This window comes from Microcaecilia unicolor, chromosome 3 (assembly GCF_901765095.1).
Source record: "Microcaecilia unicolor chromosome 3, aMicUni1.1, whole genome shotgun sequence".
In the NCBI taxonomy this organism is placed as follows: domain Eukaryota; kingdom Metazoa; phylum Chordata; class Amphibia; order Gymnophiona; family Siphonopidae; genus Microcaecilia; species Microcaecilia unicolor.
In genome coordinates this window covers 242,698,820-242,719,398 of record NC_044033.1, presented here as the reverse complement: position 1 = coordinate 242,719,398, position 20,579 = coordinate 242,698,820, and the positions used below count along the sequence as shown (strand labels likewise).

Below are 20,579 nucleotides of genomic sequence, written 5' to 3'. Positions count from 1 at the left end.
TTAGAACAAATGTTACATGCCTCTGTCTCCAGTTCCCTCACTGAAAACAGCTATAAAATATTGTATCAATGGTATTATACCCCAAAGAGATTGGTAAAAATGTATGGGAAAGGGTCTGATCAATGTTGGAGAGGGTGTGCAATGGTGGGGGATATGGCCCATATTTGGTGGTTCTGTCATAAGATCCAACTATATTGGACGGAATTGATTGATACGTTTGCTCAAGTGACTGGGGTGCGATATCCAGCTAAACCTGAGATATGCTTACTGCATGTTCGCCCACCTGGAGTTCGCCTTTCTGACCATCGACTTACTTCTATATGGTTTATAGCTGGGAAAATAGCATTGGCGGCAGCGTGGAAAAGTACAATGACACCACCGGTGATCCGGGTGATACATAAGATGGACTATCTCTACCAAATGTCAAAACTGACAGCCTTGAAATCGGGACATATAACAAAATTTAACCTGCTATGGGAGCGATACCGCACATGGAGAGGGCACAATGGGATAGATCTTGATGCACCCCACTTGATTGTTCCTAGACTCTGAAAGCGAAATAATCGACCTTAATACAACTAACCTTCATTAATGAGTAAGAGTTTCTCATGTTAGGTAGAGGGGTAGGGAGGGAGGAGGGAATTTGTTCATTTTCCTGTTATTGGTTATGGAAGTTCTATATATGTGCCATATGATTGTGATATGACAAATGTTGTATATTGTTATTCAAAAATTTCAATAAACATAATTAAAAAAAAAAAAGAAATTGCCTCAATCAGAATCCACAACAAAATCCTACGCGATCATTTAAATTGTGTCGTGTTTTACAGACCTCCAGGTAACTGGAACGAAGGCCAGACTAACTTCATGGACTTCAGTTTGAACACATGTGTAACAACTCCAATGTACTAGTATTAGGAAACATCAACCTTCACTTAGAAGACCCAGACTCAATCAACGCACGAGAATGTAAGGAATTCCTCCACCTATGGGATCTCAAATGGCCACAAATGCAAGCAACCCACGTCAAAGGGCACACACTCGATCTTATCTCACACAAACTTTCAACAGACCAGAACCTAATAATAACAGATATTAAATTAACAGAAACACCCTGGACTGATCACTACAAATTAAATTTATCCCTACACTGGCGGAAGAAGGGATTACACCAAATACAAGAACACACATCCTACAGCACAAGAGGTCAAGCAGATACAAAAACATTCTGGCAACAGATATACAACAATGAATAGACAGCACAAACAGACTCCATATATTACCTCGTGGAATGGGATAAAAGATGCAAATGTATACTAGATGTAATAGCACCCTTACGAACAAGAACTTCACGTAAGCATAACTCAATACCATGGTTCAATGATGAACTGAAAAAGCTAAAAACACAATCCAGGAAACTCGAACGAGCATGGAGAAAAACAAAAGACGAACACACACTCAACACATGGAAACAATCACAAAGAAAATACAAATACGCAGTAAGACAGACCAAAAGATCATACTATAAAACTAAAATAGGGACAGACTACAAAGACACGAAGAAATTATACCAACTCGTGAACAAACTCCTAGACACCAACTTGGTCACTACATCAAATACAGACATCCCATCTGCAGACAAACTTTCAATGAAAAAATTGCAAACCTATGCAACACGCTACCTCAGGACAACACTGACATCAAAATCTTCCTTAATGAGTTGGACCCAACCACTGGAGAATACCCAGCTGACCGAACCTGGTTAAAATTCACCCTCCTTACCATTGATGCAGTTGCACAGGCGATCAGCAGGTTCCCCAAAACTTACTGTAAACTAGATACCTGTCCCAACTAGCTAATAAAATCCGCCCCTGACCGCTTCATAGCAGACCTCACATCCCACCTAAACTACATGCTTCAGCAAGGTCTCTTCCCTAAGGAAAATGGCAATATCCTACTCACCCCGATAACAAAAGACACCAAGAAAAAAATAAATGAAATCACTAACTACTGTCCAGTAGCATCCATTCCATTGTCAGTCAACCTGATGGAAAGCATGGTAGCCAAACAACTTACAGGTTACATAAACAAATTCTCAATATTACATGAATCACAGTCAGGTTTTTCGCCCCCACCACAGCACAGAAACAGTACTACTCACTCTCCTAGCCAAATTCAAGAAGGAAATAGCAATAGGCAAAAACATCCTCCTCCTCCAATTCGACATGGTAAACCATAATATATTAATAAGATTACTAGATAAGTTCGGGATTGGTGGAAACATACTTAGCTGGATCAAGGGTTTCCTAACCACAAGAACATATGAAGTAAAATCAAACTCAAACATATCACCGTGGAAAGCAGACTGTGGAGTACCACAAGGATCACCGCTATCACCGATCCTCTTCAACCTAATGATGACCTCACTAGCCAAGTCCTTATCCAACCAAGGCCTTAACCCTTTCATCTATGCAGACGATGTCACAATATTCATTCCTTACAAATCTAAACTGACAGAAATCACCAACAAAATCAAGATCAGCTTGAACATCATGGACTCTTGGGCAAATGCATTTCAACTAAAACTCAACAAAGAAAAAACACACTGTCTTATCTTCTCATCCCTACACAGCGCAGATAACCCCACAATTATCAACACCACCAGATTACATCCTCCCTATCTCAGACAGCCTGAAAATCCTCAGCGTTACAATGGACCGCAACTTAACACTGTTAGATACTGTTCCCCCTGTTTGCTTCTTGTATACTTTCCTAAGTTTCCAACTTTGTAATTTTTACTTAACTTTCTGTAATCCACATTGTGCCTGCATGAGTGGGAAAATGTGGGATATAAGAGAACCATAAATAAATAAATAAGTGACATCCACGACAAAGAAAATGTTCCACTCAATGTGGAAAATCAAACGCGTGAAACAAATCTTCCCGAGGGAAACATTTCGCAACCTGATACAATTATTATTATTAGCATTTGTATAGCGCTACCAGACGCACGCAGCGCTGAACACCTGATACAAAGAGACAGTCCCTGCTCAAAAGAGCTTACAATCTAAATATCAATGGTACTAAGCCATGTAGACTACTGCAATGGAATTTATGCAGGATGCAAAGAAAAAATCTTAAAGAAACTTCAGACCGCTCAAAACACGGCAGCTAGGCATATCTTCGGAAAATCGCGATTTGAAAGTGCAAAACCCCTTCGCGAAAAACTACACTAGTTCCCAATCAAAGAACGCATTGCTTTCAAAATCTGCACTCTGGTTCACAAAATTATCTACGGTGAAACTCCGGGATACATGATAGACTTGATCGACCTACCAACTAGAAACACATCCGAATCAACGCGAACGTACCTCAATCTGCACTACCCAAGCTGTAAAGGACTCAAATACAAATCAACTTACGTGTCCAGTTTTTCCTACATAAGCACACAACTGTGGAACGCATTACCAAAAGCCTTGAAAACCACGAACAGCCACCTAAACTTCCGGAAAACACTAAAAACTAACCTGTTTATAAAGGCATACCCTACCGATCCGACATAAATGCCTGATCTCTGCAACACAACAAAACTAAAGAACGTAATGGACATAACACAACTCTTCCGTTGTACGATTCGCTAGTGTGGCTGTGCCACATGAACTTTATCTTTTTTTTAACTTTGAATTTTTATTGAAATAACATCTCAAACATAACAACGAGCCATTGGCTCCAGCACATGACAATGCAACAATTTAATTTTTATTTTAACATTATGCTTATAACCCTTTTATCTCCCCTATTCTCCCCCTTCCCCCTCACTAACCCCTCAACAACTGAGTCCCCCAACAGCCCAAACCCCCCTAAACCCCCTCAATATCTGTTAGATGAATCCATTCAGGTGCCTCTGGATTATATCTCCCCTTACGCTTATCAGTCAATTTTTCCAACTCTATAATGGTTTTAAATTTCTCAGCCATGAACTTTATCTTATCACAACATCACTTTGTATTTGTTTACACCGGAGTCTGTAACGCCTCTCCGGTACTATGTAAGCCACATTGAGCCTACAAATAGGTGGGAAAATTTGGGATATAAACGTAACAAATAAACAAAAAATAAATAAATATTTAAAAACCATTAAGCAATGGTTGAGTGTGAATTGTTTTGGTTTAGATATGTCCAAAACTCAAGTAATTTTGATGTCGAGTTCTCCAGTGGATAATATGCCAAAATCTTTTATGATAGAGTAGAAATACTGTTTAGTACAACCATTCGGTCATTGGATGTGATTTTAGATCCAGCTTTGAATACGAAATCTCAGGTTCTAAAGTGATTAGTACTGTCTTTTTTTTTAATTGAAGCTTAGTAGATGGTTAAAAGATGATCTTTCTCAAGAAAATTTCTCTACAGTGGTCCAAAGTATAATGATACCACACTTCGATTATTGTAATGAGTTGTATATTGATTTACCTAAAAAATGTCGAACGTTCTCTTCAAGCTGCCCAGAATGTTATTGTGCAGGTTTTGCTAAGGTTAAGGTGTTTTCAGATCAGTACTCCTGAGTTGTTTTTTCACAATGGTTACCAGTACATTTTAGACTTCAGTACAAGATTTTTATTGTTAAAGTGATGATCAATAAGATTTTACCTGTTATTACATCTAGCCTACATTTGCATCAACCGATCATTGAGATCATCCCCTAGTAATCTTTTGGATATTCCATCTTTTAAGTCAATTTATCTTGATGAATATAGAAATTCTATTTTCTGTATTATTGGGCTGAAGCTTTGGAATTCTCTCCCCCTGAATTGAGAGCTCTGAGAAGTTGCCCGAATTTAAGAAAGCTAGTTAGGATGTGAATCATGGGCTACAATTATTGTCTGTTCTGCTATTCTTATTTGTTTTATAAGAGTTTTGTTTGAACATGTAATTTGTGTCAATAAATATGTTTGTATTTTGTTAGCAGCAGGCTATACATTTTATAAATAAGTATGGAAGTGGAGAGGGGGGGGAGAGAGAGAAAGTGAACAGGCTGCATAGCAGGGGACATATAGACAGAGAATGAGAGAGAGAGAGGCTGGATGACAAGGGGCAGAGAGAGAGAGAGAGAGCATGAAGATGCTACATGGCAGGGGGCACACACAGAGAGAAGAAGCTGCATGGTAGGGCCACAGAGCGAGAGAGCGAAAAGAAACTGTATGGCAGGGGACACAGAGGGGAAGAGTGAAGTTGCTGCCGAACCAGTTCTGTCTTTGCCTTCCTATTTATATAATCTCTAAATCGTTGGTAATGAAACAGGTGGGAGGATGGCAGGGAGGAGAGAGAGAGAGAGAGAGAGAGAGAGAGAGAGAGAGAGAGAGAGAGAGAAGACACTGTGTGACAAGGGAAACAAAGAGGGAAGAAATAAAGAAGAGACTGAATGGAAAAGGACAGAGAGGGAGATGCTCTAAAGACTCGTTAAAGCCCTTCCCTTACTGATTCCCTTAGCGAATTGGTAAGGAACGGGCATGCATCAAGGAAAAGGAATGCAAACGAGCTGCTCATTGTAGCTCACTTGCATTCTCTATTCCATCGGTAAACAGTCGGCCAGTCGAGCATGCGCAGAGCAGCCAAGCATTATGCTGGCTGCTCTGCGCATGCCAAATACGTCCAAAAAGGATGTCAAGTGCTCATGAGGGACTTTAAAAAAGATTTTTTTTAAAGTTATGGCACCTTCGCTATGCCTGTGGCAGTCCCTGCACCTCCCTGTGCTGCCCAGGAAAGGAAGGCGCCGACGCCGCTCACCCCCTCCATGGCCTGCTGCAGGAACGCTCCGATGTGGCTCGCCTCCCTTACGTGACCCCTGAGAGCCCACCCCAGGCAAGAAAAATGCAGGAGAGCACAGTTGAGGACATCCATCATCCATGTCTTCGATACCCGTCCAACTTCCGCACCTAGGTCTCTCTCAGCCAATCACAGCGTGTTTAGCTCAGCTGAGAGAGAGCTGGAGGTCTCTCAGCCAATCACAGCGCGTTTAGCTCAGCTAAACGCGCTGTGATTGGCAGAGAGAGACTTAGGGGTGGAAGATGGATGGGTATCGAAGACGTGGACAATGGACGTCCTCAACTGCGCTCTCCTGCACTTTTCTTGCCTGGGGTGGGCTCTCAGGGGTGGAGGCTGAGCCGGGATCATGGAAGGGAGGCGAACCGAATCGCAGCGTTCCTGCAGCAGGCCGTGGAGGGGGTGAGCGCGTCGGCGTCTTCCTTTCCTGGGCGGCACAGGGAGGCGCAGAGACTGCCACAGGCATAGCAAAGGTGCCATAACTTACAAAAAAAATTATTTAAAAAGTCCCTCACGAGCACTTCGGACACGCAGCTTGTTCTTTTTTTTTTTTAGATGGGTGTTAGGCGCTTTTCCACTGGTCTCTATGGGTCCCGTTCACAGCAGCCCCAGCCTAACGAGAGGTGCAGACCTCCCGTTAGGTTGTCCACGGTAAGGGGAATCGGAAAACGGTAGTGCATCTCATTATAATAGCCTTGCAACCGTAGTGCAGCTCATTATAATAGCCTTTGGATCATTTGCATTCCGTTTTCGTTAGCTGCTACCGTGATCGGAAAATGGCTCGAAGAAGCCTTTAGTGCATGCCAGGGTTTACTACTTGCTCATTAATGGCTTGTTAAGTTTAGTACATCTGGCCCAGAGAGGAGAGAGAGAGGGGATACATGGTAAGAAGCACAGAAAGAGAGAGGGAGTGAAGAGGCTGTTACTGTTACTATTACACGGATCTTATATTCTATCAAGGGTAATATTCATCAGTCCCCCACAGCATTGGTACCGGCATGTTTTTCATTATGCCTACTTCTCTGTATCCAGGATTGGTACCCCAATCGAATCCTCGAGCAATGGACACAGTCTCTCTGGATCCACTGGCTAGCACTATCTCTGAAGGCACCAAAGAAAGGAGAATCGTAGCAAATGGGTAGAGTGGCAATACCGCTGAAGCTGGCTTCCCAGAAAGCTGGGGTAATCTGTAAGAAATGCTCCAAGTGCAAAATCTTACTGCACTTTAGTAAAAGGTAACTTTGGTAAGACCTGATTGTTCTCATCTGCCTTCACCTCTATAGAATTTCCTTTTACTGTTTCTGTTGAATCAGTTTTACTTTTTTTGTACTCTGGTAACTGTTACATGAATTTTACAGATTTTATTTTCTTGGTCTTACTGTTCTTTATAGTCTTTATACTGTACTTGTTGGATAATATTTATGCTTTGTTTTCTGTAATCTATCTTTTATCTGGAATCCATAAGGCAGTTTTATAAACATTAATAATAAATAATATAAAAAGTAAATGTTCCACTTGCCTGTTACAGGAGAGTGAACCTGTTCAGATGTCTCTGATTCACGATGATCCGTGCAGGGGAGATCTTCCTCTTGTTTAATGCTCAATGAGAACACAGACGTTACAGTAGGGAAGCCTGTGATGAGAAAATAAACATGTCTTGTCTAGGAGTATTCAGTGAGCCCCAATAAAATCTATTTTCTAATACAAGATTAAGTTTCCACATCTTTGATTTTAAAGACCCATCTCCTGTGATCTGAAAATGCAAAGCCCTTTAACTCCAAAACATTCACTTACTTGTGCTGGGGTCGTTCATGTTATCTTTCCCCTCCAGTTCAGTGTTGTGCAAAATATTTCTAGGGGGGTCAAACATGAACCGAGTCACCCCATTTTTGAATACCTTAGACCAGTGATGGCGAACCTTTCAGAGACCGAGTGCCCAAACAGCAACCCAAAATCTAATTATTTATCGCAAAGTGCCAACAGGGCAATTTAACCTGAATAACAGGTGCTGGTACTCATTATGAGCGGGGTCACCACATATGACTCCACCCCTATGACAGCCACACCTCTTACACCAGCCATGGCGCATATAAACAGACATCATTGAAAATATTATACTAGTATAGGAGAAAAAAATAACATGTTTTTTTTCATTATAAATCATTTCTGTAAGTTGTTACAGCTCCAGTATACCCAGTGCAAAATAAGACAGCAGATGTAAATTCTCAAATTAGACATATTCCAAACACTAAAATGAAAATAACATGATTTTTTCTACCTTTGTTGTCTGGTGATTTTGTTTTTCTATCCATATTGGTCTTAGTCTCTGATTCTGCTGCTCTCTATCTGTTCTCTTAACTCCATTTCCAGGACTTCCTTTCCATTTCTTTACTTTCCTGCTTTCTTCTTCATTTCTTGCCCTCCATCCATGTCCAGCAACCCTCCTCTCCCCTCCAGCCACCTTCCTCTCCCCCCTGCCCTCCCGCCCTCCCTCCCAGCACCAGGCAGGCCTCCCTCCCAGCGGCAGACATCCCTCCCTCCCACCCAGCACCAGGCCTCCCAACCTCCCACCAAGCCGGCTGGCCGCCCCCCCCCCTCCGAATTAAAAGGCGTACCTGGTCGGGGTTAAGGCAGCGTCAGCAGCAAAAAGTGTGTTGCCTTCCCTCACTACAATATATATATATATATATATATATATATATATATATATATATATATATATAAGAGAGAGAGAGAGAGAGAGAGACTTTGTTCTATGTAATCAGAAGGGCTTGTCAGTTCTACTTTTGTTATACTGTGAGCCACACTGAACTTGAATCCTATTTGAGATAATGTGGAATATAAATGTCATGAATTAATAAATAAATAAATAAAAGGTAGAGAGAAAGGCGACAAAAATGATAAAAGGAATGGGACAACTCCCCTATTAGGAAAAGGCAGCTAGGGCTCTTCAACTTGGAGAAGAGATGACTGAGGGGAGATATGATGGAGGTCTATAAAATACAGAGTGAAATGGAACAGGTAGATGTGGGTATAAATGTTACAAATAAATAAATAAATAAGAATAGACATACTGGGTCAGACCAATGGTCCATCCAGACGGTATCCTGCTTCCAATAGTGGCCAATCCAGATGACAAGTACCTGGCAGAATCCCAGATAGTAGCAACATTCCATGCTACCAATCCTGGGGAAAGCAGTGGCTTCCCTCTTGTCTATCTCAATATCATCCTGAAAACCTGGTGTGTTAGGTGTGCATCCAAGATACAGTTGGGAAACAGAGAAAGAAATCTGATTTGCAAAGCCCTTCAAACGCACCTTATGACCAAATAAGGCACAGAAAGTTTTCCCCTTTTTTGAAAAGCTATTTTTTTTGAGTCCACACAGGTGGGAATGCACACTTTCAGCCTAATTCTATAAAAACACCTTGTTTACTCTTTCCAAAAATACTAGGACTAGGGGGCATGCAATGAAGCTACTAATTACTAAATTTAAAACAAATCTCGGGGCCTAGATGTCTTTACAGGCCTTTTTTGCAAAACATTTCAGCCTTTGGTATCGCCTTTACATACTCGATTGTTCAATTCATTGTGAGCAGGGGAAGTTCTGTCATACTACATAAGACTGGCTGGCATCATGGTATTGCCTAAGCCTGGTAAAGACATTACAGAATATGGAGGTTATAGGCCAATCTCGCTCCTGGGCATAGACAACAAGATAATGGACTCAGATATTGGTGGAACGTCTATCTGGGTATATGCCCACTATAATTAACCGTGATCAGGTAGGATTTATTACTGGAAGGCAAGCAGTTGATGGTATTAGAAGAGTACTTAACGTCTTTTGAAAGGTATATCAAGAGTGGACACCTATGATATGAGTAGCAGTAGACGCTGAAAAAGCATTTGATAGGGTAGACTGGAAATTTATGATAGGGATACTAAAAAAGGTGGGCACTGGGGAACGGTTTATTAACTGGATATTGAATCTATGTACCCAACCACTGGAATGTGACAGAGTTAATGGGCACTATTCACCATTTGTCTTACACTGGGGAATGCAGAAGGTGCCCACTGTTGCCCCTGTCGTTTGCCCTGGAGCTAGAACCTATGACACAAAAGCTTAAGGAAAGTTTAGAAATTGAGGGACAAGGAAGAAAGGAATATAAAGTGTTATTATTTGCAGATAATCTTTTGATATTGACTCAAGGTACAGAAAAAGCCCTAATGGCTTTACTACTACTACTTATCATTTCTTTAGAGGCGATAAAGGCAGAATATGGAAGATTATTGGGCTTCAGAGTTAATCTCACTAAGACAAAGATTTTGAATATATCCCTTTCAGAAAGGCAGGAGATGAATCTTAGGAAATGCTTTCCCTTTCAATGAGTTTCTGGTTCTATTAAATATTTCGGTATCAAACTAGGGGAGGACTGTTGGTACCAGTTAGGATAAATTAATACTGTCCAGGATAGAAAGGATGCAGGCAGTGAGAATGATGGTTCTCCCTAATTGTTTATATTTATTCCAAGTTCTCCCTGTTGAAATACCTCCTATAACATTTCAATGTTGGCATAGAAAGATATTTTGCTTTATATGGGTAAGGAAGAGATCCAGAGTTGTTCGAGAGGCTGTGTTCCAATCAAAGGGGAATGGGGGGATGAGAATATCCAATCTGGAAAAATATTACGAAGCTCCACAACTTAAGGCAGAGTGACAAGTACTCCAACCCAAACAATGGGTCCTAGAAGAACAAGAGGCAAGTATTTTTCAGCTGAAGTTTCTCCCCTGGGCTCAAAGACCTTCAAGATTTCCAAAACCCATTTACGAGGACCACTATGGGCCTATGGCTCAAGACATGTCCCTATTTACTGAAGAATAATACATGGTCTTATTTTCAACCTTTGGAACATACGGATAAGTTTGTACCTGGGCGTGGCAATAGCTTGTTTCAAAGATGGAAAAGACATGGTCTTCTCTATTTTGGTCAATTTATAGAAGATGGCCAAATTCTACATTTTGGAGTGTTACAAGTTCGCTACCAACTGGCAGCTACAGATGTATTCCCTTAATTTCAAGTTAAACATTTCATTCAGGTAGAACAACTTATAGCAGGGGTGGAGGCTTTAAGTCGGCTTTGAAAGTTTAGTGGATCAACAAGTTGGTAGGGGTTATATATCTTTTGTTTATGGGCTCCTCAACACCTTAGATAAATGGAAGACTAGCTACAGGGGGTATGGGAGAGGGATCTAGAGAGTTTTCTGAGGAGGAATGGAAAAATCTCATTACAATCTTATAAATTGTCATATGCACCTCAGATTATTGAGAATGGTCTTTAGGTACTGGTGAGATGGCATTACTCTCCATCTAGACTGCGAGCCATTATGAGGAAAGAGGATGGTTTATGTTGGAGAAGGTGTAGCCAGAGGGGAACATATACTCACATCTGGTGGGAATGTCCTATGGTCCAGAAATTATGGAAAGAATTATTTGTGTATGGTCAACAGTTACTTGAGACTCATATACCGTGTACTAGGGAAAATGCCCTACTAAGTGGGAGAAAGGGTATGATACATACCTGTAGCAGTTGTTCTCCGAGGACAGCAGGCTGATTGTTCTCACGACTGGGTGACGTCCGCGGCAGCCCCCACAAACCGGAAAAAAGGCTTCGCGGGACGGTCGGGACGCAGGGCACGCCCACCGCGCATGCGCGGCCGTCTTCCCGCCCGTGCGCGACCGCTCCCGCCAGTTGAATAACTAGCAAAAGATGAAACACACAACTCCAAAGGGGAGGAGGGAGGGTAGGTGAGAACAATCAGCCTGCTGTCCTCGGAGAACAACTGCTACAGGTATGTATCATACCCTTTCTCCGAGGACAAGCAGGCTGCTTGTTCTCACGACTGGGGTATCCCTAGCTCTCAGGCTCACTCAAAACAAGAACCCAGGTCAATTGAACCTCGCAACGGCGAGGGTACAACAGAAATTGACCTACGAAGAACAACTAACTGAGAGTGCAGCCTGACCAGAATAAATTCGGGTCCTGGAGGGTGGAGTTGGATTTACACCCCAAACAGATTCTGCAGCACCGACTGCCCGAACCGACTGTCGCGTCGGGTATCCTGCTGGAGGCAGTAATGAGATGTGAATGTGTGGACAGATGACCACGTCGCAGCCTTGCAGATCTCTTCAATAGTGGCTGACTTCAAGTGGGCCACCGACGCTGCCATGGCTCTGACACTATGAGCCGTGACATGACCCTCAAGAGTCAGCCCAGCCTGGGCGTAAGTGAAGGAAATGCAATCTGCTAGCCAATTAGAGATGGTGCGTTTCCCGACAGCGACCCCTAGCCTGTTAGGGTCGAAAGAAATAAACAATTGGGCGGACTGTCTGTTGGGCTGTGTCCGCTCCAAGTAGAAGGCCAATGCTCTCTTGCAGTCCAATGTGTGCAACTGACGTTCAGCAGGGCGGGCATGCGGCCTGGGGAAGAATGTTGGCAAGACAATTGACTGGTTAAGATGGAACTCCGACACCACCTTCGGCAGGAACTTTGGGTGGGTGCGGAGCACTACTCTGTTGTGATGAAATTTGGTATATGGAGCATGAGCTACCAGGGCTTGAAGCTCACTGACCCTACGAGCTGAAGTAACTGCCACCAAGAAAATGACCTTCCAGGTCAAGTACTTCAGATGGCAGGTATTCAGTGGCTCAAAAGGAGGTTTCATCAGCTGGGTGAGGACGACGTTGAGATCCCATGACACAGTAGGAGGCTTGATAGGGGGCTTTGACAAAAGCAAGCCTCTCATGAATCGAACGACTAAAGGCTCTCCAGAGATGGCTTTACCTTCCACACGATAATGGTAAGCACTAATCGCACTAAGGTGATTCCTTACTGAGTTGGTCTTGAGGCCAGACTCTGATAAGTGCAGAAGGTATTCAAGCAGGTTCTGTGCAGGGCAAGAACGAGGTTCTAGGGCCTTGCTCTCACACCACACGACAAACCTCCTCCACTTGAAAAAGTAACTCTTTTTAGTGGAATCCTTCCTAGAGGCAAGTAAGACCCGGGAGACACCCTCAGACAGACCCAACGCGTGAAGTCTACGCCCTCAACATCCAGGCCGTGAGAGCCAGAGACTGAAGGTTGGGGTGCAGCAACGCTCCGTCGTTCTGCGAAATGAGAGTCGGAAAACACTCCAATCTCCACGGTTCTTCTGAGGACAACTCCAGAAGAAGAGGGAACCAGATCTGACGGGGCCAAAAGGGCGCTATCAGAATCATGGTGCCGCGGTCTTGCTTGAGCTTCAGTAAGGTCTTCCCCACCAAAGGTATGGGAGGATAAGCATACAGGAGGCCGGTCCCCCAATGAAGGAGAAAGGCATCTGACGCTAGCCTGCCGTGTGCCTGAAGTCTGGAACAGAACAGAGGCAGCTTGTGGTTGGTCTGAGAGGCGAAAAGGTCCACCGAGGGGGTGCCCCACGCTCGGAAGATCTTGCGTACCACTCTGGCATGGAGCGACCACTCGTGCGGTTGCATGACTCTGCTCAGTCTGTCGGCCAGACTGTTGTTTACGCCTGCCAGGTACGTGGCTTGGAGGAGCATGCCGAACCGACACGCCCAACGCCACATCCCGACGGCCTCCTGGCACAGGGGGCGAGATCCGGTGCCCCCCTGCTTGTTGACGTAATACATTGCAACCTGATTGTCTGTCCGAATTTGGATAATTTGGCAGGACAGCCGATCTCTGAAAGCCTTCAGTGCGTTCCAGATCGCTCGGAGCTCCAGGAGGTTGATCTGCAGATCCTTTTTCTGGAGGGACCACAGACCCTGGGTGTGAAGCCCATCGACATGGGCTCCCCACCCCAGGCGAGATGCATCCGTCGTCAGCACTTTCGCGGGCTGCGGAATTTGGAATGGATGTCCCAGGGTCAAATTGGTCCGTATGGTCCACCAGAGCAGTGAAGTGCGGCAACTGGTGGAGAGGCGGATGACATCTTCTAGGTTCCCGGTGGCTTGGAACCACTGGGAAGCTAGGGTCCATTGAGCAGATCTCATGTGAAGACGAGCCATGGGAGTCACATGAACTGTGGAGGCCATATGACCCAGAAGTCTCAACATCTGCCGAGCTGTGATCTGCTGGGACGCTCTGGTCTGCGAAGCCAGGGCCAAGAGATTGGTGGCCCTCGCTTCGGGAAGGTAGGCCTGAGCCGTCTGGGAATTCAGCAGCGCTCCTATGAATTCCAGAGATTGAGTTGGCTGGAGATGGGACTTTGGGTAATTTATCACAAACCCCAGCAGCTCCAGAAGTTGAATAGTGCACTGCATGGACCGGAGGGCTCCTGCCTCCGAGGTGTTCTTGACCAGCCAATCGTCGAGATATGGGAACACGTGCACTCCCAGCTTGCGTAGGTAGGCCGCTACCACCACGAGGCACTTGGTAAACACTCGTGGGGCAGAGGCGAGCCCAAAGGGCAGCACACAATACTGAAAGTGCCGTGCGCCCAGGCGGAATCTGAGATACTGTCTGTGAGCTGGCAGTATCGGTATGTGAGTATATGCGTCCTTTAAATCCAGGGAACATAGCCAATCGTTTTTCTGAATCATTGGCAGAAGGGTGCCCAAGGAAAGCATCCTGAACTTTTCTTTGACCAGGAATTTGTTCAGGCCTCTCAGGTCTAGGATGGGACGCATCCCCCCTGTTTTCTTTTCCACAAGGAAGTACCTGGAATAGAATCCCTGCCCTTCCTGCCCGGGTGGTACGGGCTCGACCGCATTGGCGCTGAGAAGGGCGGAGAGTTCCTCTGCAAGTACCTGCTTGTGATGGGAGCTGAAAGACTGAGCTCCCGGAGGACAATTTGGAGGCAGGGAGGCCAAATTCAGGGCGTATCCGCACCGCACTATTTGGAGAACCCACTGGTCGGAGGTTATGAGAGGCCACCTTTGGTGAAAAAATTTTAACCTCCCTCCGACCGGCAGATCGTCCGGTACGGACACTTGTAGGGCGGCTATGTTCCCATGGATCCAGTCAAAAGCCCGTCCCCGGCTTTTGCTGTGGAGGCGCAGGGGGCTGCTTAGGCGCACGCTGTTGACGAGAACGAGCGCGCTGGGGCTGTCCCTGTGCCTGACGAGGCCTTCGGGCCGGCTGGTTGTACCTACGCTTCGCAAAAGAATAGGGTGCAGCCTGCCGGGCCCGGGAAAAACGTCCACCTGTGGAGGTGGATGCTGAAGGCGCCCGGTGGGAGAGCTTGTCGAGAGCGGTTTCCCGCTGATGCAGTTGGTCCACCATCTGCTCGACCTTCTCACCGAAAATATTATCCCCCCGGCAAGGGACGTCAGCCAGTCTCTGCTGGGTGCGGTTGTCCAGGTCAGAGGCGCGCAGCCATGAGAGCCTGCGCATCACTATACCTTGGGCCGCAGCACGAGATGCCACGTCACAGGTGTCAAAAATACCCCTGGACAGGAACTTTCTGCACGCCTTCAGCTGCCTGACCACCTCCTGATAAGGCCTGGACTGCTCCGGCGGGAGCTTATCGACCAGGTCCGCCAGCTGTTGCACATTGGTCCGCATGTGGATGCTCATATAGAGCAGGTATGACTGGATGCGGGTCACGAGCATGGAGGATTGGTAGGCCTTCCTCCCAAACGAGTCCAGAGTGCGAGACTCCCGCCCCGGGGGCGCCGAGGCGGTATCCCTCGAACTCCGTGCCCTCTTGAGAGCAGAATCCACGACCGCTGAATCATGGGGCAATTGGGGCCGCATGAGCTCTGGGTCAGAGTGGATCCTGTACTGGGACTCTGCTTTCTTGGGAATGGTGGGGTTAGTTAACGGTCTCACCCAGTTCCGGAGCAGCGTCTCCTTCAGGACATTGTGCAGCGGCACCGTGGAGGACTCTCTAGGTGGTGATGGATAGTCGAGGACCTCGAGCATCTCGGCCCTCGGCTCTTCCACAGAGACCACGGGGAAGGGAATGCTAATAGACATATCCCGCACAAAGGAGGCAAAGGAGAGACTCTCAGGAGGTGAGAGCTTCCTCTCCGGTGAAGGCGTGGGGTCCGAGGGAAGGCCCGTAGACTCCTCTGAGGAGAAATATCTCGGGTCCTCCTCTTCCCCCCACGAGTCCTCATCCTCGGTATCGGACATTAGCTCATGTAGCTGAGTCCGGTACCGGGCCCGGCTCGACGTCGAGGCACCGAGGTCTCGGTGTCGTCGAGCGGTGGACTCCCGCGCCGGCGGGGACGGAGCTCCCTCCATCGACGTCGACGGGGACTCCACCTGCGTGGCGGTCGAGACCGGCACCGCAAGCGGCGGCGGTGTCGACAGCCCCGGCACCGGGCTAGAGCTCGCCGGCGCCACAGTCATCGGCGCCGGGGGCGCAAGCACCCCCGGCGCCGGCACAGCCTGGCGCATCAGCCCTTCCAGGATCCCCGGAAGGATGGCTCTGAGGCACTCGTCCAGGCCCGCTGCCGGGAAAGGCGGTGGGGCCGGCAAGGGTGTCGGTGCCGGAAGCTGCTGGGGGCCAGGAGACGGCACCGAGGTGCCGGAACCCCGACGCGTCGGTACCTCCACAACCGACGGAGACCTCTCCTCACGATGATGACGCTTCGGCGTCGCCTCCTCTTCGGGATGCACCGAAGGCGACCGGTGACGACGCTTCTTATCCTTCTTCCGATGCACGTCACTGGCGCCGGAGGGCATGGAGGAGGAGGAGGTCGATCCCCCTCGGTCTCGAGGTACCGGGTCAGACAGGGTTCGGTCCCGTGGGCCACGAGCTGAGGGCGTGACCGGGGCCGACTGCCCACGCGGCCTCTCACCCCCACTCTCACCGGAGGACCGGCGGGCCGACGGGACCTGTTCTCCTGGGGTCGCTGCCATCGGTGCCGATGTCTCGGGCATCGATACCGGTACCGAAGGGCCGGGCGTCGATACCGATGCCGTCGAGGTCGACGTCGAGGGGCCGGCGCAAGTTCCAAAAAGACGGTCCCGCAGAACTTGCCTCGCAACCTGAGTCCGTTTCCGGAGACTGAGACACAAAGAACACGACTTGAGATTGTGCTCCGGCCCGAGGCACTGGAGGCACCAAGCGTGGGTGACGGTCTGCGAGATCGGCCGGCCGCAGCGACCACACTTTTTAAATCCACTCGGGACCTTTGAGGACATCGACGGAAAAATCGCGTCGGCGAAGTCAAAATCGGCAATGGTGGCTAAAATCACACCACGAAAAAAGAAAACGACCGTGCGGCCACTAGGCCGCCACGCAGCGTCCCCGCTGGAAGCGAGGGAAAAGAAGGGGAGCGCGTGCTCCACACGCGCAGGGTCTCTCTTTGTTTTTTTTTTTTTTTTTGAAGAGAGAAAATAAAAGGAAAATAAATTTAAATTAACGAAGCGCGATCCGCGTATACGCGATCGCAAGAATCCGGCGGCTGAAGTAGAGAGAGCGGCAAAGCACGACTCTCTCCAGGTGCGGAAAAAAAGGAACTGGCGGGAGCGGTCGCGCACGGGCGGGAAGACGGCCGCGCATGCGCGGTGGGCGTGCCCTGCGTCCCGACCGTCCCGCGAAGCCTTTTTTCCGGTTGGTGGGGGCTGCCGCGGATGTCACCCAGTCGTGAGAACAAGCAGCCTGCTTGTCCTCGGAGAATGAAAGGGATAACAGGAGCTATGGATAAATTAATGTCGTTAATTTTTAAAGCAGCTCGGTAGCTGATTGCCTCACACTGGCATACAACCAAAGAGTGGGTTAAAAAAAGACCATGTAATATATGCGAGCAATAAAGATTGACTGTCTTAAAATCTAATAAATGGAAATATTATCAAGAAATGTGGGGAAGATTTCTCCAGTTGGAAGGACATTCTTTGAGTTTTGGGGAGGGAAGTGGGAGAGATAAGGGATGGGAGGTTCTATTTTTAGTTTTTCATTATTGGAAGGTGGCAGTTTGTTACGTACAAAATGTACATAAGAACATAAGTACATAAGTAATGCCACACTGGGAAAAGACCAAGGGTCTATCGAGCCCAGCATTGTCTACAACAGCGGCCAATCCAGGCCAAGGGCAACTGGCAAGCTTCCCAAACGTACAAACATTCTATACATGTTATTCCCGGAATTGTGGATTTTTCCCAAGTCCATTTAGTAGCGGTTTATGGACTTGTCCTTTAGGAAACCGTCTAACCCCTTTTTAAACTCTGCCAAGCTAACCGCCTTCATCACGCTCTCCGGCAACGAATTCCAGAGTTTAATTATGCGTTGGGTGAAGAAAAAGTTTCTCCGATTTGTTTTAAATTTACTACACTGTAGTTTCATCGTATGCCCCCTAGTCCTAGTATTTTTGGAAAGCATGAACAGACTCTTCACATCCACCTGTTCCACTCCACTCATTATTTTATATACCTCTATCATGTCTCACCTCAGCTGTCTCTTCTCCAAGCTGAAAAGCCCTAGCCTCCTTAGTCTTTCTTCATAGGGAAGTCGTCCCATCCCCGCTATCATTTTAGTCGCCCTTCGCTGCACCTTTTCCAATTCCGCTATATTTCTTGAGATGTGGCGACCAGAATTGAACACAATACTCAAGGTGCGGTCGCACCATGGAGCGATATAACGGCATTATAACATCCTCACATCTGTTTTCCATACCTTTCCTAATAATACCCAACATTCTATTTGCTTTCCGAGCCGCAGCAGCACACTGAGCAGAAGGTTTCAGTGTATTATCGACGACGACACCCGGAATCCCTTTCTTGGTCCGTAACTCCTAACGTGGAACCTTGCATGACGTAGCTATAATTTGGGTTCTTTTTTCCCACATGCATCACCTTGCACTTGCTCACATTAAACGTCATCTGCCATTTAGCCGCCTAGTCTCCCAGTCTCGTAAGGTCCTTCTGTAATTTTTCACAATCCTGTAGCGAGTTAACGACTTTGAATAACTTTGTGTCATCAGCAAATGTAATTACCTCGCTAGTTACTCCCATCTCTAAATCATTTATAAATATATTAAAAAGCAGCGGTCCTAGCACAGACCCCTGAGGAACCCCACTAACTACCCTTCTCCATTGTGAATACTGCTCATTTAACCCCACTCTCTCTGTTTCATATCCTTCAACCAGTTTTTAATCCACAATAGGACTTTTCCTCCTATCCCATGACCCTCCAATTTCCTCTGTAGCCTTTCATGAGGTATCTTGTCAAACACCTTTTGAAAATCCAGACACACAATATCAACCGACTCCCCTTTGTCCATATGTTCGTTTACTCCTTCAAAGAATTGAAGTAAATTGGTCAGGCAAGATTTCCCACACAAAAGCCGTGCTGACTCGGTCTCAGTAATCCATGTCCTCGGATGTGCTCTGTAATTTTGTTTTTAATAATAGCCTCTACCATTTTCTCCGGCATCGACATCAGACTCACCGGTCTATAATTTCCCGGATCTCCCCTGGAACCTTTTTTAAAAATGGGCGTTACATTGGCTAACCTCCAATCTTCCGGTACCTAGATTGTTCTTAATTTTTTCTGTTATGAGATGCTGCCAGTTATTTTGCTTGAAAATTAATATAAAGTTACAAAAAAAAGAAAATGACAGCTGTGACTTCCTGTGGCACCCTCATGAGACTGTTGCGGGAGGCTGCAGCCGCCATTTTGGAACTGGGAATGGCATCATTATGATAAACTGCATTATGTACTGTGATTTGCATTAACCTATGAGCAATACAAAATATCCATGCCTTAGTCAAACTGCACCAGGTCAATCAGTCATGTTCCTCCACAACAGTACAGAAACCTCCACCTTCAGAAGCCCTTTCTCAACCCCAAGACACTCTAGGATGAAGGGTTTTGCAGACTTGATCCTACCCCTGGGATACCCACCTCCATCAGTGCCTCCTCCATCTCCACAGGCAGTTTAATCTGTCCAAAGTAGGGAAATAGACATAGGGAGGAGAAGAGGAGATGACAGCCATTTATTCCACCAGCGTGGAATTCCTGAATGGTCCCAGCTGACTTTAGTAAAGATATGTAGGAAGAATTTTATACTTACTTGTTATAGAAGGATGAGTCTGTTCAGACATCTGTGATTCAGGATTTTCCATGAAGGGGAGATCATCCTCTTGTTTAATACTTAGTGAGAACACAGAAGTTACAAATGGGAGGCCTGTGATGAGAAAACACATTTACAAGGGTTCACAAAGTAGCTGATAATATTAAATTAGGAAACTGATTTTAAGTGTCCAAATATTTGATGTTAATGTCCCCACCTCTTGTAATCTAAAAATGCAAAGTCCATTAAATTCAAAACATTTACTTACTGTTGGTGGAGTCATTTGGATTTTCTTTTCCCTCCCACTCAAATGGTTGAGTGAAATATTTCTCATCTTCCTTTTTAATCTTGAATATAACATCAGGATTAACAATTGAATAACCTGTCGATAAGAAGTAGGAAAATTATATTTAAATTGTATTTGTAGAATCTCTTGGGAGGTTCCCTCTGCTTCATTTTTTGATGGAGCCATGTGTGATTGTGTGCATGGAGGTGTGTGTATTGTAGGGAAGCATGTAGCACTACAGTGAAACAATTTTCTACATTATGAACCTGACTTTTCACAGACTTAGGCCATGTCAGTTTCCATGCTAAGGCTTGTTCCTGTAACAGGCCTCAAGCATACTGTGACACATCAAGGCCTGTACAGAGCCAAAACAACTGTTCATAACAACTTTTGTTTACTGTGCTGGGGACCTTCATGGACAAGAAGAAAACGTCTATGGCAATGGTTCCCTAA

At 46.1% G+C, this 20,579-nt stretch overlaps 1 protein-coding gene across 1 annotated transcript in view; it reads right to left on the bottom strand.

Moving 5' to 3' along the window:
- LOC115466410 (zinc finger protein OZF-like) overlaps positions 1–20,144 on the bottom strand; it is a 40,749-nt gene extending 20,605 nt beyond the window's left edge. Inside the window, exons 1-3 of the mRNA XM_030197614.1 lie at positions 20,109–20,144; positions 19,841–19,954; positions 7,340–7,453 (exon numbers count right to left, since the gene is read on the bottom strand). Of these exons, the coding sequence (XP_030053474.1) occupies positions 7,340–7,453; positions 19,841–19,892 (166 nt within the window). The 5' untranslated portion in view covers positions 19,893–19,954; positions 20,109–20,144. The remainder of the gene's footprint in view (positions 1–7,339; positions 7,454–19,840; positions 19,955–20,108) is intronic.
- Positions 20,145–20,579: the final 435 nt, after the last annotated feature.